Source organism: Triturus cristatus, chromosome 2_2, assembly GCF_964204655.1.
Source record: "Triturus cristatus chromosome 2_2, aTriCri1.1, whole genome shotgun sequence".
Taxonomy (NCBI): Eukaryota; Metazoa; Chordata; class Amphibia; order Caudata; family Salamandridae; genus Triturus; species Triturus cristatus.
This window is the reverse complement of record NC_140582.1, coordinates 631,413,911-631,439,006: the sequence shown is the minus strand read 5'-3', so window position 1 is coordinate 631,439,006 and position 25,096 is coordinate 631,413,911. Positions and strand designations below refer to the sequence as shown.

At 44.0% G+C, this 25,096-nt stretch overlaps 1 protein-coding gene across 1 annotated transcript in view; it reads left to right on the top strand.

Moving 5' to 3' along the window:
- Positions 1–24,862, top strand: part of LOC146862603 (kynurenine/alpha-aminoadipate aminotransferase, mitochondrial-like) — an 829,492-nt gene extending 804,630 nt beyond the window's left edge. The window contains exon 15 of the mRNA XM_085641832.1: positions 24,383–24,862. Within this exon, the coding sequence (XP_085497958.1) occupies positions 24,383–24,475 (93 nt within the window). The 3' untranslated portion in view covers positions 24,476–24,862. The remainder of the gene's footprint in view (positions 1–24,382) is intronic.
- Positions 24,863–25,096: the final 234 nt, after the last annotated feature.

The window sequence follows — 25,096 nt, the reverse complement described above, 5'->3', positions numbered from 1 at the left end:
TTAGGTGCCTGGAAACCAATAAACAATCAATTCTAGAATGGGAATTATGAGGGTTTGAAGAGAATGTATAACATTTTTCTGTAGGAAAATGTAACCTCCAAATGTCAACTAATTTAGTGGTTTGAATAAATGATTTGAAAGCAAAATATACCTTAGAAGGGCGAAACTTGGTAAGAGATGATCGATCTAACAAGGGGTCAAAGATGACATTAAAATCACCTCCGACAATTAAAGGAACATTACCAATCTTTAGAACCTCTGTTGTAAGATTAGACCCAAAAAAATGATCATCTGCGGTAGGACCATAAACATTTAATAAATATAGAACTGAGTCATGAACTTTAATTTTAACGAGTATATATCTACCATCCTTATCAGATTTACTCAAAATTTGACAGTGTAATTTTTTTGCAAAGAGAATAGCTACACCATTTTTTTTACCATTGGCAGGAGAAGAGACAATAGCATCTACCCATTTCTTCTGCATATAATCTAAAATTTTATCATCTATATGAGTCTCTTGTATAAAACAATCATCAGCTTTGGAACTACCAAGGTAATCTAAAATTTTTGTACGTTTAACTGGATGGCACAATCCTTTAACATTTACTGAAATTACTTTAATATCATGGATATTAGCCATAACAGAAGAAAGGAGAAAAGAATGCAAGAAGTGAAGGATAAAAGAGGATCAAGAAAATGAGAAACAGGTAGCTCCATAGACAGAAGAAGGAAAGGAAAAAATGAAAAAACATAGAAAAAATGACAAACAAAAGACATAAATGTGAAATGTGAAACGCACACACGCTGTACAAGCATGACCGAAACCGCTGGAGCCCAATAAAGAGAAACTTCATAACTGTGTCAGAAGAAAAACATAACTGGCAAAAATCAAGTAGCAGAGTCATTGGTATCCATAGAGTGCAGAGACTGCTGATCCAAAAAATGCTTCAAATCTTCTGGACGTTGAAAAGATTTCGAAAAATTATCTTTCCAAATGCGCATCGTCGATGGATCAAAAAGACCATATTTATAGCCTAAACTGCGAAGTTGCGGGCGAAGAGCCGTGAATTCTTTGCGAATTGAAACAGTTTCTTTGGCATAGTCTTGATGAATACATATTTTATTCCCATTAACCATTTCTCTAGCTGCTTTTCTGATTAAAACCAAATGGTGGTGTCGAAGAACTTTAAAAATCATTTGTCGCGGTTTTGTGTGTTGAGGGTTCCTGTGTGAGGGAGTCCTGTGGGCTTTATCAATTTCAAACTTTTCTGAGAATTTAATTTGTAGAAGACCAGGTAATAAATTCTCCAAATATAATCTACAGTTATCCCCCTCAACATTTTCAGGAAGATTAAATATGCGTAAATTATATTGTCTGTTACGATTCTCCAAATCCAATAATGTTGAGCACATAGGAGAAATTTTTGCCACCAGTGGAGTAAATGAGACAAGTTTGACCTTATTATCGTTTATTTTGATGGAATTATCTGATATTTTCATTGAAAGGCTGGCCATATCTTTACGCACATTTTTTACTTCAGAGGCGATGGTATCTGTATTGACTCGAAGTGCCTGCATTTCCTCCAATACTAAAGACAGTGAAGGTTCAGAAGACTCCACTACTTTTGATTTAGCAGGAGGAGGACAAACTTGCTGCCTCCTTTTATTAACAGAACTCTTATTTTCCATTTTAAAGTAAAAAGAGTCAAAAATATAATTGCAGACACAAAATAACGAAGGAGGAAATGAGAGCTGTGGAAAACACCAAGGAATGACTGGTGCAGCAGCTAAAATGGGCTGGGGGAGTGGTTAGACCCAAGCCAGGCCCTTTCATAGAAGCTTGCTCCGCCCCCTTGACTGAAAGCCTGGCTGTACCTGAAAGCTGTGCAGGGAGCAGGAACCAGGCAGCGAAAAAACCCACTTCCGCCATGCAGAAATGCTTGAAATTGCTCCACAGTGCAGGTGAGAGCTTTATAACCACAGCGACCTCCTCCAGGGCATTTTTCTGACAGGAATCGGCGTTAAAATTGGCAAAAACGGGCCGAAAACGCGGGTAGACTTTCACGCGGCGGCCATCTTGGATCGCGCGCTCGCGCGTCACCCATTGATTTCTTATTAACATCACGATCTCTGGTGCTTACTGCGACAGAAATTGGGGCGAATGCTTTTTCGGATCATTCTTATGTTCAAGTGGAATTTGAAATTGGGGGTGTGAGGAGGAGGAGGAGGTCCAGGTGGCAGATGGATCGCCTCCTTCTCCAAGATCTTTTGTGGGTTGAGAAATTTAAGGAATGGATACTAGATCTTTTCAAATATTATTGGAGGAACAGCTGCAATGTTCTCTGTTTGGGGTGGATTTAAAGCGGCGACCCTTGGTCAAATGATTACAGCAACTGCAGGAAAGGTGAGAAATCGACGAGAAACAATTGCAAAACTCCAGTTATCTCTGGAAAGTGCCTCTAGATTACGCAATTCCCCATCACGGGGACAGTGGGAAGAAGCAAAGAAGACACTGAGATTATTTAATTCTTGAGGAAATTAATAGCTCTCAGACCAAGTCAAATGGTGGGGAAAATGTTAGCTTGGTCTACTAAAACACGACAGGAATCAGCCTGTATCTTGGAGGTAATAGACCCTATGATAAATATAGCAGTAACTGATAGAGCAGATATTGCTCAGGTCTTTGTCGATCAGTATCAACAACTATACACCACTAAATATATGGTCAGCCAGGAAGCGATTCATGAATATTTTGCAGAAGTAGAACTTCCTAGGGTATCCATGAATTCAGTTGTTCAGCTACAAAACGAAATAGTATCATCAGAGATTTTGGTAGTCATAAAGTCCATGACTGGGGCAAAAGCCTGTGGGGAAGATGGATAACCTATCGAAATTTTATAAAATCTTTTCTAAAGAGCTGACACTTTTTCTTAAGAAATGATTTAACCATATAAAAACTGCAGGTGTTGTTCCTTCAGAGTTTAAGGTCAGTTTTCCAAAAAAGGGTAAGGAACCTAATAATGTGAACTCATACAGACCGATTAGTCTCTTAAACGCCGACTATAAGATCTTGATGAAGATATGGGCACAGCATTTTACCCCTTTGGCTCAGGAAGTAATTCATGTCGACCAGACGGGTTTTGTCACGGGACAGACTGTCATCTAATACTGGGTATCTGATTCAAGCACCAGATTATCTTAATGTTAATAAGACACCAGCCTGCATCATGATGGTTGATGTGGAAAAAGCTTTCGATCTAGTCAACTGGGACGCTTTATTTTTGGGGCTCAAAAGGTATGGTGTTCCGGTTCAAGTTATCTCAATGCTACAAAATATCTGTCGGGGGGCTCAGGCTCAGCTAGTGATTAATGGTAATCAAATAGGGTCAGTGGATATTATTAGGGGGACCAGGTAAGGCTGTCCCTTATCACCCTTATTATTTACCTTTTTTATAGAACCCCTAGCGATTAAAATACAAGCTAATATAAATATTCAAGCCCCGACTCTAGGCATGGCAAAACTAAAGCTTTTTTGCCAATGATGCCATTTTCTATCTGAGTCCCGAAAAGCCGAACATAGACCGGACTTTGGCTGAATTTAGACAATTTGAGCTAATTGGGGGATACAGAATCAATACAAACAAAACGGAGATTATAATATTGAATACTGGCGCTGAGTTTTTGCCAGATAATTTGAAACAATAGGCTCTTAACACTGATCCTATACGTTATCTTGGGATTTTTTGTCAAAGATCAATATGGCCAGCTAGCCAAGTTGAATTACGAGGCAAAATTCAGAAATTACTGGAAAAATGGGCAAGCCTTCTGTTAACCCTGATAGGTCAAGTTGCGCTTATTAAGATGCCCATACTACCCCTTTTAATTTTTCTTTTTCCTAATATCACTATTAAAATCAATGCTAGTTAATTTAAAGTGCTCGATTCTATGATAAGATCATTCATTTGGAATAAGAAGGTTTCTAGAGTTAAACTCTCGGTATTACAATTGGATACAAACTCAGGTGGTTTAGCATTACCTCATATGCGAACATATTATGAGTCAGCATTTTGGATTTGGCAGTTTGTTTATTGTCTAATACAGGACGATTAGATGATTTTTTTTATTAATAAGATGATCCAAGCAGCGGGAAACCAAATCCCTACATTTCTTAAAAGTTCTAAACTTCCCAAAAAATACAGGTACAAAACGCTTCTGGATCTGCAAAGTAGACCAGTTTTAAAAACAAAGCGGGTTTTCTGGGCTTTACACTCTAAAAATAAGTGAGTGTAAAGACCTGGGCCTCCATATCGATTCCACTCATTTTAGAATTTGGTAGGATTGTGGTTTGGGGGTATTGAGTCAGTTTTTTATTCTCGGAAAGGGTGTTCACCTGGGAAGAAGTTCAGACCAGGTGTTACGATCGGAATAAACCACTTGTTTTTGAATACTTACAAATTGTCAATTTTTTAAACAAATATAATTTACATCTAAGTCGTGCCCCTTCCAAGGCAGCTTCCACCTTATTCTGCGCAAATGTTAAAGGGGTGGAAAATTGGTACCGCCTGCTGCGATCCCAAAAGGAATCTCCATTGGTGGAAAAGGTTCTGGAGAAAGTTGCTTTAGAATCCCAAAGTTCTCTTTCCAGTCAAGAATGGCACACTATATCTATTACAGAAAATAGGGCCCTAAGAGCTGCCAACTTTAAAAGAATGGCATTTCTATCTTATTACACTCTGAAGGCCTTAAACAGAATTGATCCTGAGGTGGAAAATAGGTGTTTCCGTTGTCTCACCCCAACTGAAGGGGGATGGAGGCATATATGTTTTACCTGTCTAAAATTGGGATTATTCTGGGAAAAATTTTCGGGGGATTTTAGTCTGGCAGTCCAGAAACCGTACGCTCCAATAGCGGAGGCCGCCCTTTTTGGTATAAGGAGTTGGGGGGGTTACGTAGTCTAAATGAGATGGGTATTTTTTTTTAGCTATTTCAATGTTGGTGGCCCGGTCTTTAATTTTACAAAATTGGGGGTTGTTGGAAGCACCTTTGAATGAGGAATGGTTTAATAAGATGAGGCGTACTAAAAAGTTTGAAGAAGCTTATGCTAAGCATGTGGGCGCAATTAAAAAAAGTTCCGCAACTTGGAAATATTTTGCTGACTGCGAAACTTACGTTTATTCTTAATCGATGACATAAGAAATATCGATTTGTTAAAGATTAGAACTCTGGCTCAGAAACTGTTGGTATTATGTTAAGCTAAACAATGAGATGTATCAAAGGATGATTTGTTTTAAACCGCATTTAAAGAGTTTAATTATCTAATTCTATTTGTAATATGTAACTATGAATTGTCTTCCCTGCAAGCTCTCCTCAATATAATATATAAAAATTTAAAAAAAGTTTGAATTACACGAAATTTTGGACTCAAAAAGAGTCAATGGAAGGGCTGCACATGGAGGACAGGTCCTGGGAACCCACTAGCCATGACCACGCTCCTTAGTTGGTTTGTCAATTCCATGCTAGTAATCCTGATATTAAAGAAATATCAAATTAATAAAGAAGGAGCAAGATGAACACATAATAGTACAAGCTAAATTAAACAAAGAATTATCAGGGAGTATACATTTTTTATCTCGATAATTACATATATTGCACATTTGGCTCACTTCTTTATTTATTCAAACAAAACAAAATAATTTATACAGGTCACTGACCAAAAACACCATGAACATTTAAAACATCATTTGCATATTGAATGTTTGAACTCCTGCCATTTGACTGCAGACTATTATGAGATCAATCTGTTTCACATATTAGGCACATGTACTCCAGATACAGAAACTTGTGCATTCAGTCCTTTCTTTGTTGCATCCTCATACTTTTATGAAGACTCAGGTGGTTGTCCTAGCTCATCTGGCATATAATCCACTTGAAGGTAGACCTGTACACAAAGAAGTAGTAGACCCATGCCCTTTAGTTGCTCCTACTGTTATTTTAATCTAAAGATGTTTTTCCCATTGTACTCCTTCCAACAAAAAGTTGATGCTTTTTGGCCAAAGTAATTAAAAGGCCTCCTCAGGACTGAGGCAGTCATGAGAGCTGGTATCACATAGCCCAGCCCATGTTCTTAATAACAAGACATTTACTCGAGCAGGCTGGAGTTGAGAATAGTAAATCTGCCCCCTTTTCAGTGACCAACACCATCCCAAGGTTCACCCTGACTGGAGTTTAGAATAGTAAATTTGGTCCCCTTCAGTGACCAGCACCTTAAATGAGTTTGAGTGGCTGGAGATTAAAATGGCAAATCTGCCCCCCATTCAGACACCTACATTTGCTCTAATTGTAGCCTGACTGGTGTTTAAAAAAGTAAATTTGCCCCTTTAACTCTGTTCCTAAACAAAAGTATTTCTTTTTAAAGTTACTTACTTCAACGATGATATAATTATTTATTCATTTGCATGGGAAATGTGGGTGCCTTGGTGCAAAGCAAAAGTTCTGAAACGTATTTGAATGAAGCATTGAAAAAGAATGCAAACTATACACTACAATCAACTGCTAGGGATTACTGCAAAATTACTATCATTTTTACATTATTTATACTTACGGATAGCGATAGGGGAAAGTGCAAGAATAAGTTCTTTCAAGTATTGTTTGATCCTCACTCGTGTGTGTGATCATCTCACAGCTCAGGTTCCCACTGATCACAAAATGGTGGATGCCCAATTTTATAGTAATTTTGAGGTAAAGCCTTTATTTATTACAAAAAATGCGTATGATTCCTTTTAAAATAAAAACACGACTAAACCTGCAATTTAAGTGCTCAATTAATTACAATTTTTTTAACATGACCTTCTTGTTTACAGTGGTCTGCCATCTTGATAAAGGCAAAATTCGATAATGTTAAAAAAATAAATATTTGCTTATTCTATTAAATTGTTATTTATGCAACCTATTCATTTTATTAGTTTTTTAGAAACAGTAATTAAGAATGTACTTTTTATAGGGAAAAAATGTGTTGTGAAGACATCCGTGGTAACAGTATGCCTGGTAAAGACATGTGGTAAAGGCATGCATGGCAATGTCATGCATTGGCCAATCAGGAAGAAGCTAATATAACTATATTTAAAGGGGAGCACAGGCACTTCAGTCATGGTTAGTAGGGCTAAAGTGCACAGAGATCTAAAACCAGCAAAAAGAGGGTCCAACAAAAGCTGAGATAGTATGGTGAGGCTGAGTGTTTCCAAGACTTGGAGGGTGCACTATTCATGCTTTTAACCTAGAAACGGTTCTTTGGAGCACATCTCATAAAGGCCCTATAAAAAGCAACATACATACATTGCTGCGTGGGCGGGAGTACCTATTGCGTGCCACTACATTCTAACAGGGGCTAAACACAGGCCCCCGCAGCCCCCGTGTAGCGGGGGGCCCGTGCTCCAGGGGCCCCCTCACTCAGCAAGCCTCTTCATCATGAATTAAAAGGTCTGCACGCCCGGCCTCTTAATAAATTAAATGGTGCGCAGGCTTGCCTGGGCCCCGGCCAGGCCTCAGAGGCTCTTCATTAATTAAATGGTGTGCAACTCCCATGCACGGACCCCGGCTGGGCCTCTGCACCTTTTCATTAATTAAAAGGTGTGCGGACCCCGGCCAGGCCTCTGAGGCTCTTTATTAATTAAATGGTGGGTGGGTGCACGCGGCGCTGAGTTGTCTGCACGGTCTTCGGGGTGAGGCTGGTGACCAATGCCATTAAATTTGTCATGCGCATTGCGGAGCCCGCGCAATTAAAAGTGCGCATGAGACTTGTGAGATGGGGCATCGCAGGACCCAGCCATGCCACGCCAGCCCAGAGACTGAGAACATTTGCAGCGAAGTGCGGCCCGTACAATTGCCGTTCCTGGAGTCGGCTCACAAAGTAAGCTGTGCCTCAGCGAGGTATTTCACTTTTCTTCAAAGTGTAGTTTAAATTCTATTAATAGCGCTTGCGCGTCACCAGTGCTACCAGTCCTACAATACTTTCAGCAACCTTAATTCAGAGCACAGCGCACATAGTCAGCGCCTGCTAGTGAGTGTCATTGTAGTTGCTCTGTGACAGCCCATAACTGAAAACACATGTGTGTAGGAGCCCCTCTGTTCATCTGGGCAGTGTGCGGGCTCTGCATTCACATTACATTAGGTTATACAAGTTAGACGTGTTGCAGAGGCCTGCTTTGGTATCGTTTAGCACAGTGACACAAGTATATTTAAATCCGAGCCCCTCTCATTATGTTCATGCTCTTACTGCTTCTGATCTCCATTGTTAGAAATGGGATTTCTGGTTGGCTAGGGCTTGCGCCAAAGCCAGGCAGAAACCACCACTCTAGTCAGGGCAAGGAAGTTACACGCCAAAGATAACCCCTGCTCACCCCCTTGGTAGCTTGGCTCGAGCAGTCAGGCTTATCCCGGAGGCAATGTGTAATGTGTACACCCAAGGCCCACCACAAATGAAACTCCACACAAGGTTATATCTAAAAATAGCCTTTGTATTATACCAAAACACATTAGATATTATTCACACAATTTACACTGTGCCAACAGGCACTGGGCGGAATTTACAGGGGACTATTTACACAAGACAGGGCCACATGGACCACAGTCAGAATCATCACAAATCACCAAATTGTAAATGTAGAAATGTAGAACAAATAATAAATGTAGCGCACAACCAGTAACCACTGGTAAAAGGTAAGTACACCCTACGCAATCCTAAACACCTTAGGCATATATCACGCAGGGCACCATGAACTCACTAGCACAACCTATACTAGGAAAAACCCTCTCCTATGCATAGGCACAGTTAGAAATAAAAATAGCATCAATGCAATGCACATAAAAGGTAGAACAAATCAGAAATGTAGCGCACAACCAGTAACGACTGGTCAAAGTTAGGAATAGAACATAAGCATACAGGCAATAACCATGGCGCAAAAGTACACATGTAAAAATAATTATGTACCCTAGGAGAGGGCACAACACAGGAAAACTGTCCCCAGGCCAACTTGGCCTCTCAGGGGCTCAAAACGCCCTTTGTCCACAATGTCAGGGCTGGGCTGCGCACGCAGCAGAACCAGCAGCACACAGGGGCACAACCTAAACGTTGCAGCTGCCCAATAATTGCTGGGCAGCTGTGAAGAATGAATCTGGGCACCAGCGTACCCTCTGAGCCCCTCTCTGGGACTCTAATAAATTATGTCACCACGTAGCAGCTGCCTGCGCTCTCGCAGGGCAGCTGGGAAGGGTAATGGCACCTGTGCCCTGGGGAGCTCCCTCGGGGACTCTAAAAAATAAACGGTGGCCCACAACGTTGGAGTCCTGCTCTGGGAATCGAAAGAATACTGCCCCCAAAATACACAAGTACTGGCCCCACGGGCCTCAGGTAGCACACCCCCGGTCCAGGAATCAGCCCCACTCACCGGGCTGTTGCGGGGACTCCTCCGGTTTCCTCTCGCGCTGCCCCTTTCACATGCAGCCTTTCGCTGGATTCTCTGGCGGCATGTCCGGTCTCCGGGCACCGGGTGGGACACCAGCTCGGAGCCCTCGAGGCTCCGGTCCTCTTCAGGCCCGGTGTTACTCTTCTCTCGTCAGCGCGGGGCTCTCCTTCATGCAGGGGAGCTCCGCTGTACTGTGATCGCTTCTCTTGGGACGATGCGGGGTTTCCCTTCCTCACGGGAGCCCCGCTGGTCAATTTCCGGCTGCACTTCCTGGCACTGACCTTGACTTCCGTCTCGAGGCCCTGCCCACAGTCAGGCGGCGCGGGCCAGACTTCCCGTTTTACCCGGCCGTGGCAGTGATCTCAATACAGCGGAAATGAGGGGTAGGCTCCCTCTTCTTTAATCATACGGAGCGGGGTGGGCACCCGCTCTGAGGCAGAAACGCGGGGTGGGCACCCGCGAAGAATGGCAATACAGGGTGGGCTCCCGTTACGTGAGGCATAAAGCGGGGTGGGCACCCGCGAGAGGAGGCAGATGGTTGCGGGGTGGGCACCCGCCGAAATTATAATAAGCCAACAGGCGGCGGGGTGGGCCCCCGCTCGGTTATTAGCAATGGCGGGAGGAATCCCACACGGTGCAGCTTCGGGTTGCAGGCAGATCCGGTGCACTTCTCCTCTTGGCACAGGAATAAAGCGTTCTCCAGTAAATAAAGATATAGCGCTCCCCAGGCGCTGCAGTACACAGTTCCAGGGGAAAAAGTGGAAAGCTCTCCTCAGCAAGGCAAAGTCCAGGGAAAGTCTTTAGGAAGGCAGGGGGCAAGGGCTGGGCCCATGGGCCAGCTCACAGGGCCCTCCAGGCAGGGAGGCAGTCCCCTGTGGTGGTCTCTCCTGGCGCCCAGCAGCAGCAGCAGGCCCCCCCCCCCAGTTAGGATCAGCAGAGAACATTTTACATGGGGTCACAGCCCCTTTTTATACACAGGTTTCCTTTGTCTCAAGGTGCAGAGAAGGGGCGAACCAGATGCAACTGGTTCCTGAGCACTTTGTTTTGCTCAGCCCCTCTCCCTATTCACAGAACCGGCCAGGGTCATCAGTCGCACCACAGGGGGCGGAGCCAGCATTGTGTGGGGAAAGCCCAGCCCTATTCCGGTCCCAGATGTACTCCCCCCACTCATCAACATGCAGATCTCTCCACTGGGGCAGACCCATCCTGACTCCTGGAGCCAGGCACACCAGCCAATCACACCCCAGACAGTCACTTCACATTTATGCCAGCGTCTAGAAGTGGCTCTTCTATACTAGACACAGTAACGCCGCACAAATCATCGCGCAGCATTCACTCTCACGAGTTGGCACATACCAAACTCGACCCTGCACTCCCCACGCATCAGGAACTACCATGGACACATACATTCCCCATGCATTCCTATGGGAGGGCAGGTCAGTCTCACTAAATGTAACAGAGCGCACGCACTTTCCACTGGGACACAGTGTAAAAGCGCCTAGAGGCCTAAAACCACTTACACAACATAGGGAAAAAGCTAAGATAATCGCAAAAAGTTTAGGGGTGAACCTGCCAGAAGGGCCAAGTCCAACATCCATGAACACGTTTTTGTCTAAACTTTTACATTTTATTTTCAACGGGCTGTTTCTTTAGTGCATTATGGCATCTTGAGGTCATCTAAAAGCGCTGGGAGTTCTGGAGTCAGGTTTCATATTAGAGTGCTGCCATCCGCACGTGGTGTCCTGCTCTTCACATTCGGCCTAAACAGCATATTGCTTGAAAGACATGAACGCTTCTTGAAAAGCAGTATGGAAACGGAAAAGGGAGAAATGGTCCCTTACAAAAAAAAAATCACATTTGGACTAAGTTACAGTTCACAATTATTGGTTCTAAAATGTATTTTTCAATTACCAGGATTGGTTATCTTTGTGCAATTTCTACCTCAATGGAGTTTTAAAAGCCAAGCCTGTGGCTAGCCTGAAATATAAAATGGCTCCTCTCAGATCCCCTTCCTGTAAAAATCACCTTAAAAAGGGCAAGTAGGTTAGTAACTTTGCAATTCAGGGGTTTTGCAGCAGCTTGAAAGTCTTTCCTAAGATTATTATTGTTTTAAAGGGCATAATTTCGGAAATTTTTCCATGAACTTAAGTCCTTGGTTTTATTTCAAGGGAAAAAATGTCTCTGTCACTGAGAACTGCAGTCACGCAGTCTGTCCCTGGTTAGTGGCCTTCCTTCCAGTGATTTGTTGAAGTTTTAAGATCTTCTTAGAGTTTCTTAATGCTCCAATGGGTGTAATTTCTCATATTTATCTGTTTCCCTCATCTTCATTGCTTGACTTTGCTCACTCGAAAGTGTCACTCATAGTCATTGAAATGTCACTCATAATTACGCTGACAAAATTAAAATGTCACACATAGCAATCTGAAACCTTGGCAGCTATGAATCCCTTACACACAGGGTAGGAGTTCAGCTTCTTAACCCTGAGTCACGAGTCACTAAAATTGGTTTTAGAGGACAGTGATGGGCTAGACTTATTTGTACTGTTTTCTGAAATGAGCCGTAAGTGGAAAAGCATTCGGACCAGGGGCGATTGGATTACATTTGGCAATGTATGTACCTCCTTCTAGTGACTCTGGGGCAGTCACTCCTGCCTAGTTTCCCAGGTCCATGTATGATGAGCCGCTCCGGTCCAAGTTTCTTCCTTTAGTGTCTATTCCACTTTAAAGCTTGGGCTACAAGTTCCAAAATTCAGAGAAAAAACCAGGACTGGAGCAGGTCATCACCCATGGATCTGGAAAACTTGGCAGCTGAGCATACTGACCCATGTGTGCAACATGGGCACGTTCTGCCCCTCAGATGCCGCCCACTTCTACCACCGGGCTTAACACCCAAATACAGCTACAGAAAAAAGAAAGTTGACCACTCAACCATTATGAAGGGCCTGCTCCTGGGCGGCAACACTTGTGGCCTCATTTTAATACGTGTGAGCCATTTGAGCTAAAAACTATTTTTTTCATTACAATCTGTAAATCATGCAGGTGATGGATTATGTGGCAAAAGCGGCAAATCCATAATTATGCAAAATATGCGGCAGGAACAGAATTGCATAATGATAGTGGACATGGTTACAGCAGACCTCTCAAGTTACTCCGGCCGGGCCGTGATTAGGTTGTCCATGCCAAGATTATTTCAATGCATACTGGGATTTGCTGTCCTTTTCAAACCATTAAACAACCTGGACTACAAGTCCCACAATTCAATTGAAAGTCCTGGACTTGATGAGCTGCTCACTCATGGAAGCTGAAGACTTGAGGCCTCTGCTTACAAGCACATGTTGGTGACAAAGAGAGTTTCAAGATTTCATTCAAAAGCAACCACAGGTTCTTTGTTGTGGTCTGCTACTTGTAGTGCTGATTTTACGCTAGGTACACACACCAGCAAGCTCTAGGAGATAAAGAAACAAAACCTGAATTGGATAAATACCTTGTCAATGAACTTGTGAAGCGCCGGTGCTCTGGGCGAGCGCGTGTTTTGATTGTGTTGGTTTGCTCCCACTGTGCGAATTTGCCCAACAATGATAGTTATATGTAGGTTAAAAGGTCAGGACTGAAAAAGGTTCGGTCACCCTACTCCAATGCCCAAAGTGTTAAAAACATACAGAGGGAACCCTTAAAGAGAAGGTTAGTTGGTGGCAGGGCAGCGAAAGGGGGAGGACAAATTGTATTGTATTTATATAGCGCTTACTACCCCTGACGAGGCGTAGAAGCGCTTTTCGGCAAGTAGCAGAGGATTAGTGGTGAATTAGTATACAGACATATGAAAGTAGTTTGAGCGGTGTACATGTGAGTTTGGTATTTGGATTAAAAAGGGATAGTGGAGGGATAGAAGAGGGAAGGGTTTGTATTACTATAACATGGAGAGGAAGCGTTAAAGGCACAGGCTAGAGAGGAACGTGAAGCCAGTGGCATAACACAGGCCCCCGCCGTGCGGGCGACACCCAAACTCCAGTGGACCCCCTCAGCACAGTACTCTGTCCGGAGAGCTCATGATTGAGTCTGGAGGGGCCCCCTCCACGTGCATCGCAGGGGGCCTCCTCAAGGCTTGTTACGCCACTGCATTCTAAAGATAGGCTACTACTTTCCCGAGGAAGATGCAAAGTTACACATTGAGCTGGCAACGTAATTGCATAGAGGCACATTAGGTTCATGGTCAGATGTACTATTTTGGTGGCTTTGTGCATGCAACTCAACTGAAAGAAGCACAATGGGTGCTATGCTTTAAGTCCCCACATGTCTGGAAAATGGCAGCAAGAAAAAATGCCAGATCTTTAAAATCGCTATAAAAATAAAAATCTGCCTTCCACCACAAAAGCTTCTGCCGAAACAGAATGATTGCTCCTTTAATACAGAATAAAGCTGGCAGGTCTAGAGCTTTATCAAAATCCGTTCTCTTACCAAAGCTATTTTCTCCCGCCTGTTTTATTATTAACGTTCACCTTCAGTCCTTCTAAATAAGATGAGTGCTTTGCCGCTCGCAGGCTTGTTTTTATTCATTCATCGCTGGACACTCTGTGATTCTCCCGGCGGAGCTGACAGCATAGAGCAGAGGTCTTCAAACTTTTGGATGCCGAGACCCCCCTGTCAACATTTTGAGGCGTAAGGACCCCCTCTTGACAAAAATGTCTAAACCTGTTGACTAAATTGCGTGGGATGAAAATGTAAATAAGGTTATGTGATGCCGCGTATTTTGGGATAGCATTGCTTCATTATTTTGATATTTGTTACACACAGTAACGCTGAGGAAAGATTTCACCCAATCAGTACCCATTTATAACCAAAATACAGCAATTATCATCAGAAAGATTTCAAGTCAACCTTTGTGAAGGGCCTTCCACTCTGCAGCAATACGTGCTGCCACATTCGAAGCTCACCTGGCCCTGACCGGAAGAAGCAGGGGTCCCTTACAACCCTGGCGGTTTTGTGTAGAGTTAAGCCTTTTACCCATGCAGCTTTCCTCTCACCCCCTCCCTTCCATCCCTCTCTCCTCTCCTAACCCCGGATCCCTCTCTCACTTTGCAGGTCATTTTCTTTCACCCCTTTTTACAACTTCTGAACTCTCCCCATTCAACCTCTCACTTCACCTTTAATCACCTCTTGCCATTCTGTCCTTTCACTGCCCTCATCTCTAACAGTCTCTCACATTTATCTCATGGCCTCTCTGGCCCTGTCACCTCCCGTGCCCCTCAGCACTTCTCATTCACCTCGTCTCTTCATTCAAATTTTTGTCTATTTGTATCTTACACCTCTCCAGTCCCCCCATTCCTCTTTCACATCTCCCCTTTGTTCTAACAGAAGCCCTCACCTTTGGATCACACTCACTTCTTGCGTGTCCACACTTCTCTTCGGCAATTCACATTTCTCCTCATCCCTGACCTCTTCAATCAAATTCTCTCACTCCCTTGCTGTCCTCTCTCATTTTGGGTGCGGATGCAAGTTCAGAATGGGATGAATGAATGTATGATTACTGATGGGCTTGTTTGAGTGAGTTGCATATTGAGTAGTGAGGGGGACAGGTGAGTGAAGTGTCACATGAGTGCAGGATGAGTAGTGTACTCGTGTGACTGCAGGTTGAAGTATAGTGTGAGCAGGACAAGTGCATTTTGAGAGCAGAGTGATCACTGTGAGTGCAAGGTGAGCGGGTGAATGGTGCAAGTGCATGGTGATCAGTGTGAGTGCAAGGTGAGCGTGACAATAAAGGGCGAGAATGAGGAATGAGTTGTCTGAATGCAGGGTGCATTCCCAGACCCATGAAGTAACTCAGCATGTTATTGACGGGGGCGTAGACTTTAATATCTAAGTTAAACTATTGCGGCATTAATCGGGGATCGAGGGTGAAGGGAATAAATAATGTGCTGATCCTGCAACAAACTTCCAGTCCTATGGTTAGGGTTGCCAGCAGATTATTTTGGTGGCCCAGTCGGTACAAAAAAAAGCAGTCACCTAAAGCGGTATTTTCAGCGCTTATCTGTGCATACTTCCCAGGGCCGGCTTTAGTGCTGGTGGTGCCCTGTGCGACAATGTTTGTTGGTGCCCCCCACAATGACCACCCCCACCACGGATTCTCTCACTAGCACCCTTTAACAGTGACCAAGTCTCCATAACCCCACACTCTCAGATGCATTGAATTAGTTATATAGTGCCACTCATACCAGTGTAGGGTGTCCGAGCACTTTGCATCACACACACATTACACAGAGACAATCAATCATAAGTGTGTAAATCAGTGTATAGGAAATGTTACATAAGCCAAAGGACTAAAAGTATAGGAGTCACATGTCATCCATACTGGTAGGCAGTATAGTTCAAGAGTGCTTGGTGTGGAGAAGCACAAACTCAGATTCGAAAAAGAAACAGCATAGTTGGGAGTTTCCTTTAATAATAAGAATTGATTTCTAGCCAAATTAACCCTTTTTGCAACATTAATCAATGGTCTAATAATGTATTCTTTGTAGTGTGCATGCTGTTCTAGGATGAAAGTTAATAGCTCACTATTCTCTATTAGGACTTTAAGTTATAAATTGCAAGTAACAAAAGGATGTCTCTTTTGAAAGCAGTAACCTGCTGATCTCTTCACATCATACGCACTCTGTAATCTACTTGGTACACTTTCTTTGCAGCAGGCATATTAACCCTCTGCACTAACATCACCTAAGTCAAAACCTCAACTATACAACATTCTGATCTCTCTCCAGGAAGATAATTAATCACACAAGTTATCTTGACATTTATGTAAGGCCTGGTAATTGCCGGGGAAAGAAACGCTGCAGCAGGTGCTTCAAAAGCACAATAAACTTTCACTCACGGCGCCCCCAGGAAGCCAACTTTGTATTCCTTTCCATGAAATGCATTCTCACACTACGCAGTGAATGTAAAATCCAAATGTAAGGAATAGGCACAGTGGGGACCCAGGGGGGTACTGGAACCAGCAAAAAAACCTAAGCCTCTGTAAGCAGTTTACAAAGGCATGTTAAAATGCAAATGGTCTTTAAAGACCTGTGAAAAAACATGGGGTGCCGGAGATAGGAATCCAGACACTGCCCAGCTGAGCCCCCAGCAGCTCAAGTTTCACTGCAGCAGCCCGGGCTGAGACACAGTACGGGGGAAGTGTGGGGGGGGGGCTGAAGCCCTTGGGCCTGGGCAGAAGTGTGACTGGGAAGGCGCGACCCCCTTTGCATCACTCCACGGCCCCCCTGGGGGTCGCGCCCCACAGTTTGAAGACCCCTGGCATAGAGAAAGGAGTGTTTAATTTTTAATCTGGAAAATCCTTCTCGGGACTGCGAGGACCAGAGCGCTGTGTGCTACCATCATTGCCAGCACCTGGGACACTCTTCCCGACCCCTCCCACGAAAGCACATAACGCCTCGCAGCCCCCGCTTCGCGGGAGCCGCTCGCAGGCTTGTTTTTATTCTTTCATCCCTGGACACTCTGTGATTCTCCCGGCGGAGCTGACAGCATAGAGAAAGGAGTGTTTAATTTTTAATCTGGAAAATCCTTCTCGGGACTGCGAGGACCAGAGCGCTGTGCGCTACCATCTTTGCCAGCACCTGGGACACTCTTCCCGACCCCTCCCACGAAAGCACAAAACGCCTCGCGGCCCCCGCTTCGCGGGAGCCGCTCGCAGGCTTGTTTTTATTCATTCATCCCTGGACACTCTGTGATTCTCTCGGCGGAGCTGACAGTATAGAGAAAGGAGTGTTTAATTTTTAATCTGGAAAATCCTTCTCGGGACTGCGAGGACCAGAGCGCTGTGTGCTACCATCATTGCCAGCACCTGGGACACTCTTCCCGACCCCTCCCACGAAAGCACATAACGCCTCGCGGCCCCCGCTTCGCGGGAGCCGCTCGCAGGCTTGTTTTTATTCTTTCATCCCTGGACACTCTGTGATTCTCCCGGCGGAGCTGACAGCATAGAGAAAGGAGTGTTTAATTTTTAATCTGGAAAATCCTTCTCGGGACTGCGAGGACCAGAGCGCTGTGTGCTACCATCATTGCCAGCACCTGGGACACTCTTCCCGACCCGTCCCACGAAAGCACATAACGCCTCGCAGCCCCCGCTTCGCGGGAGCCGCTCGCAGGCTTGTTTTTATTCTTTCATCCCTGGACACTCTGTGATTCTCCCGGCGGAGCTGACAGCATAGAGAAAGGAGTGTTTAATTTTTAATCTGGAAAATCCTTCTCGGGACTGCGAGGACCAGAGCGCTGTGCGCTACCATCATTGCCAGCACCTGGGACACTCTTCCTGACCCCTCCTCTTTCCTATTTTAGTTACGCCCACTCTCGCGCGAGCGGGGCGCAGACCGGGGCGAAGCCCGGGCAAAGGGCGGGCCCTCTGCGGCCCTCAGAGGCACGAGGAGACCGGACCGGGCCCATACACTAATATATTGTTGAGGACTACCTGGGTATTTATCCTGCTTGTTCATTGTTATGGCTATAATTGTGGATAAACATTTACTTTTAAATGCAGGGGGTAGTAATAAGGGAACATTAGATGATTATTTCACTAGGGTTACTTCAGATAATGAAAGGGAGAGCGTACTCGCTGAGCGTAGGGCGGAACGGCGTCGCTCTATTGAATGCATGAAAAATAGACCGTCTTTGGAATTCTTGCACCAAACTACTCCTTCTGATGTAAGCTCCCTTATTGGAACCCAGGATTCATTATTTACAGATAATGTTCCCCTTTTTTTTTATGAGATTCCCCCCCTCAACCTGACATTCTTAGCAGTTCGTATATAAATAATAATACACCCCCTTCTAGCAATCCTATTATAGGAATTGATATGATCACACAACCCCTTTTATCGGTGGTTAAGGTTGTTAAAAAGAAGGTTGGGAAAGCAGCTATGTCTAAAGCCCTAGGGCCACCGCCTACTAAAAGAAGAAAGAGGGTAGGTGTCCCACAAAGAAGTAAGATTAACCATTCTGAGTTTGGCAAAACGTCAAGGGCCACTGTAACTATTGTACCTACGTCAAAGTCCAGTGTACCAATTACTCCAACTTTATTGGTTCCCATGGAAATAGCTTCAGCCCCAAAAGTTCCAGTATTAGCCGCATCTCTTTTATCTGACCCAGTTACTCCTTTATACTGTCCGCCTAAGGAAGCACTACGTGCTGCCCCTCTCGAGAGTATCGAACGACTAATAAGGTCATTCGTACTACCTATAATAGAGAGGTTAAAAAAGATGGAGCAACGGTTGGGGGATTTAGAACTGGCCATTAGCAATAACGCGGGGGTACTTAAGGACCTTGTAAATCCAGTGCCCCCCTTTGTAGCACCAGCGATACCTCCTATGCCAGTTACTCATAATGGTATAAGTAAAATTAGTAAGTCTATTACTAGTAGTCAATTTAGGGTTATATCCCCCAAATTAGTTCAACAATCAGTACAGCATGATCCTGGTGAAGTTCCAAAGGGAGGGAATCGATCTCTTATAGGAATTATGCAAGATGAGAGGGGAAGCACTAGCCCTGTTAGGACAGTGGACTATAAGAGGCGTCAAGTTCAATTACCCCCGGAAGCGGTTCCTTATGTGGTAGTGCTTACGGGAGTTCCGACATTGGAGAAGGGTAGGAGGGAAGGGTTCTTTCAGCTAAAAAACTAAACTATGCACTGGCTTAGCCAAAATAGACCCCTTCCTTTCAATGTTAATGGTGAGATCTTGCATGTTCGACGACTCCCTTGGCTGGGATGCAGAGCTAAAGATATTGAGGGGGATTTAATTGTTATTAACTTTAGAGATCCTAGAGCTGTTAATTATATTTTAAATTATATTCCAGGGAAAACTAGTGCTTCAATTGTGCCTTGTGAATCGACATATTTTTATCCGAGACCTTTAGTGACCCCTATGACGTACCCCGGGGTTATAGCTCGACCGCAGATAATACTGCCTGCTCCACCCATATCTTTAAACAACTGGCATACAATTCATGCACCCAATTCCATGGCTACTGATAATGCATCTGGATGGGATACTGTACCTTTCAGGAGCCATAGACACGGAATTAGGAGGACAGATTATCGGTTACCATTTACCCCGTTGGAAGTTACAAATAGATTTGATGCCTTTTCAGGCTTCGATGATTGCGATTGACAGGGGGGATCTCCTAACGACAAGCCGCCCACCATCGAGTACCAGGCTCTGAATTCCAAGCCAATCCCTCCAGTGCAAACTCTGTTATTAGAACAATTTATCTACCCTGTATTTGCCCCCTCCCCTACTGACCGACTCTTATTGAATTGTAAGAATGAGTCGGCAACAGAAACTAGTCCTGATGTGACTAATGACTTCTCTGGTTCCCTGGACTATGATTCAACTAGTCGAGATTTGCCGACTGCCCATGTTAAAATCCTCTCCTGGAATGTGGCGGGACTTATGAGCAAGCTGCCCATTCCTGAGTGGGGCTCTTTTATGGCCCTACACGACATCTGTATGTTGCAGGAAACTTGGGCATTAAAAAGAAGTATAGCCCAGGGATTTGCTACGTATGATATTTTGGCAAGTATGGGTGAGAAGGGCAGACCTCTGGGGGGATTGACTATATGGGTTGGCACGCACTTGGGAGTTAAGGCATCGCAAATTCCAACTAATTCGCTGGATGTCCAGTGCGTACTGCTGACTACATTAAGAGGGCCGAACATTGCACTGATTAATGTATACTCAAGGCCAGTTAGGCGGGGCCTCGAGTCAGAGGCTATTGAAATCTTGTTGACCCTCATCCAGTCAATGGACTCTTCCACTGTGTTAATAGTGGGAGGCGATTTCAATTGTCATTTCGAGCCACTCATGGATACGAATTTGGGTGGCTTGGATGATGTTGATTCATTGTGGGCCATTCCCGAGCCATTGACTACTCGGGTCAAGGCTTGGACCCCCTTAGTTTTACAACTACAGTCTTTTGCGCTCATAACTTCATTACGAGCATGTAACGGGAGGGTGGAGCCTGATAGACCAGGGAAAGTTACATTTAACCGATTAAATCAGTCCTCAATCATCGATTATATTTTTATAGAGTCTAGGCATTGGGATAGGGTCTATGAGTTTAGGGTCATTGAAAGATCTGACAGTGACCATAAAGCCCTGGTACTTTCACTTAAGATGGGGAGCTTTGGGTTGAAATGCCAAATCTCGGATGATCACTGTGTCACTGTGCCTTTAATTATCACAAACTGTAGGCGTAGGGTTAAATGGCCAGAATTCCAGATGTCCGACAGCAAACCTGCCGCACTATATGAGATTATCAACCCATATATTGAAGAGATGGGGAATTTTGGCCATTTAGGCAGGGCATCTGAAATACACAATAAATTGGTCACAGCAATTAAAGACATTCTTTGCCCTGAGAGAAGGGCAAATCGGCCACGGACCACGTCCTTCCTGTGGTACAATGCCTCCTGTCGGAATGCCAGAAGGGCTCTTTTTAGAGTTTTAAAAATTAATAACAGGGAGGCCATTAAGGCGCACCGTTCTGTGTATAAAAAGGCACTCCTTGACGCAAAGAAGGAATGGGAGGCTACTAAGTGGGAGAATTTGGGATCCGCACTTACTAACAAAAATTCCAAATTATTCTGGTCTATAGTTGCAACTGGACTTAGTGGGCATATCCCTGCACCCGCCCCCAACATTGCCCCTTCTATCTGGCAAAGTCACTTTTGTGCTCTCTATGGCATTTCTGAGCCTGGTGGTATGTCTGTTAACACTATTGAACCCCAGTGACCCCAAAGTGCTAGTGGGGCTGAAGACCATGGACGGTCAATTGTTGCCCGTCCATGCCTTCTTGCAGATGAACTAATCACCTTGTCCGAGGTAGAGGCAGCACTAGGAAATCTGCTCCCAAATAAGGCTCCAGGTTTGGACAAACTGCCAGGGGACCTGTTTGGGACGCAACCAAAAATTTGGGCCCCTTATTTGGTTGCTTTATTTAATGGCATTTTGCAGGGTGACGATCTGCCTCCTACTTGGTTAGGAGCAGAAATCGTGCCTATCTTAAAAAACGGATGCCCATTAACTCCCTCTAACTACAGACCCATCAGCTTTATTGACACATCGCAAAAGCTGATGGGGAGGGTTATCCTCGATAGGATCCTTGGGTGGATTGAGGAAAAGGGGATATTATTTACACTCCAGGCAGGATTTAGGTCTGGCACCTCCACTTTAGACCAGATATTTCGCCTGCAGGTCCTGTATTGGAAAACAGCAAAAGTGGAGGGTGGCAGCCTCTACCTTGTGTTTGTGGACCTGCGGGCTGCATTTTATTTGGTCCCGCGTGCAAAACTCTGGAAAGTGCTAGCAGACTTAGGCCTCCCGCCCTACTTGTTAGCTATCCTTTCGAGGCTCCATTTAAATAACTTTGCGCAGGTTAGGTGTGGGAGGTATGGTGAACTTACAGATCAATTTCCTGTCCTAAAAGGAGTTCGTCAAGGGTGTGTGCTGGCACCAACTTTGTTTAGCCTTTACATAAATGGCCTCATAGATCATTTGAATGGTGTGGCAAACAACAACGCCCCTAGATTGGCCACAGGTGGAGTGCCCGCTCTGATGTTCGCAGACAACACATTGTTGCTGTCTAGAACATCATCGGGCATTCAAAAAATTCTCGATGGTTTTGTGGAGTTTTGTGACCTTCGGGGGTTGGAAATCAACATAGGAAAAACAAAGTTCATGATCTTCAACCCCCCTAAGCGTGTACGTCCAAACCCAGTACTTTATGATACCCCCCTGGAAAGGGTTAAAACATTTATTTATTTGGGTGTTACCCTTACTGAGAATTTTGACTGGCATAAGCAGATTGCTAAATCTACGCTTAGGCTATCTCAGCTTGCGGGGGGATTAAGCAAAGTTTTTAAGGAATCTACTTATAGGCCGGTTTCCCCAGCACTTAAAATATATAGCCTTCAAGCAAGAATGGCAGCAATTTATGGGGCTGAACTGTGGGGGCATAAGCAGACGACGGATCTTAAAAAGGTGGAGCAATCCTTTGCTAGAAACTTAGTTGGGCTACCGCCTAGTACCGATAGTAGTTGATTCACCAGGCATTCGTCAGGACCTTACTGCCCCGGTGGTATGCACACGCTAAGGTGCACCCAACCGTCGGCAGTGATGTTAGTAAAAAACTCACGGTTCTTGTTACCGGAGAGTCTTCAGGTGGGTGCGGCGCTTTGACGAATGTGTGACTACAAGTGCGCATCCCCCTCCCTGGGTCCATGGTGTGAGGCTAATCTTAGCCATTAACACCTTTCTTTCTTCAGAAATCCTGAAGACTCTCCGGTAACAAGAACCGTGAGTTTTTTACTAACATCACTGCCGACGGTTGGGTGCACCTTAGCGTGTGCATACCACCGGGGCAGTAAGGTCCTGACGAATGCCTGGTGAATCAACTACTAATGGCAGAAACATGTTGACCAAATTTTATCCTTCTCACTAATAGGGTTAACTAACCAAAATTTGGTACTTAGTTATCATACCCCTTTTTAATTAATGCCAGGTTTGCCATAATAAAGGTTTTTGGTTGAAACCTGACATTTTTTATATCCACTCTGCACATCACCTTGCACTATCACACGTGACACATCAATCACCCGCTCCGCTGTAATCAGGCGTTGTAGCACACCGGGGAGGTGCTAGACCTCCCTGGTGGGAGTCCAATGATGAAGCATGTCACCAACCAGGTTGGTGAGTGAGGACTCTTTTAACAAATTTTAATTGTTTTGTGGCAACATAGGTTCTTTCCCCTTTCTTTCTGTAATATTTGTCCCATACTCTTTTGTTGTTTATTATTAGTACGCCAGGGGGACGAAGAGTGTGTTTTTTGACCCTCTCTCTCTTGTTGTTTGATTCTACCGCCTAGTACGCCATTGATCTTGGCTTGTCCCCAATAGAAGAGATCATAAGTGCTAGACCAATTATGTACTGGAAGAGGTTGTGGTCCGTTCCTGAATTAGCTGATTACAGAGCAGAATTTTCTGAGATTTGGCCTACTCTTAAACATAAAACGATTCCATGGCTTCAGTACATTAGTACAGTTAGTACCCGGCTCGGTTTTTCCGGATTATGGGATACCCCCGAGACCTGTTGCACTGGGATATCTAAGAATATACTCCTCTCTCAGATACGTATGTTAAACCATCAAACATTAATGAGCTCTACATCACTGGGTAGGTTGACATCTGAGTTCCTCTCAGTAAAACCAGAACCTAAGGCCGATGAATTCATGGACCTAATTGAACCCCCAGCAGCTCGAAAGCTGTATATTCAGCTAAGGCACGGTACTCTTCCTATAAGGTCCCTTACCTCCAAATGGTCTAAATCCAATATTAAAACTTGCCCCGCATGCACCCATATAACTGAGAATATTTCCCATGTACTGTTCTTTTGCCCTGCCTATTCTGCAATTAGGAAATGTTGGCTGATCCCTATCTGTAAGAACTTGGGACTTTTGCATTTTACACAGGCTTGTAGGATATTGATTTATGATACTTATCCTCCTATTGTGTTTGCGGTTTCTCGTTATTTGTTTTACATGTGGCGCAGGAGGCGGAATTTCTTAATCTAATTTTTGTGCTTAACGTTTTTTCAATGTTATGTGTTGTGATAACTTACAGCTGAATCTCTTTCTAAACATTTATGATTATTTAGTGTCCTAATTTTTGTGTTGATACAGTTTATATGTACTTTTTATGGTCTGTTGACCAAAATAAAGTTATTACAACAACAACAGCTTTGCTTAACTTGAGCAGTAGCTTCAGTCGTTTAAAAGCACGTCTCTTGTATTCTTAATTCACACACGCTGCGGTTTATCTTAGTAGAACATGCATTTCATTATTTTGGATACATGACTCTTCTTTTTGTTTCCAAATTGCAGGGAATTCAGAGGTTAGCTATGACTATTAAAGAAGAAATTACCGCAGGAGAGGAAATTAATGGATTCTCTGAGGAAAATGACTATTCCCAGTAAGAGATGTGTTTATGAACGGATCTTGGAAATGAGTGCATCCTCAACTCGCAGTAAAAAATATGAGAGCGAAACATTTGCAAAGCCTTCAGTAAATCAGCCTTCGCAATGGCTTACTGGAATTAAAGTCATCACCCCATGCTCCTCGTCAAGTATCATTTTGGAATGAAAACGGTGCTCTGCTTCATGGAAAATTACGATGATGTTTTGGGATGCTCTATGTGCTGATGTATGATTTTTTTCTTTAATAAATGAACATCTGATCAATGTTTGCCATGGAGAAGTATTGAACCAGAAATCATTCACATCCCATCACTTGTGTCGTTAGACATTTCACTCCATCCCTCTGAACGTTGGGGCATTTTTAAGAAATAAAATATCAATAATTTATAACAGTGTCAAGAAGTAAATGATATGCAATGCAATCCGATTGATAGATTGATAGATTTTGACTCAGTAACTACAGAGTGACGCATCATATAACAGAACACAGACTCCAGTAAACAATGGATACTCTAGTTTTTTGTTTTTTACATGCGGTAAAACCACATTTGATAAAATCACACTCTTTTATATGGATCATGCAGTGCAAGTATACCCAAGTAAAACTGCCTAAACGTGCAG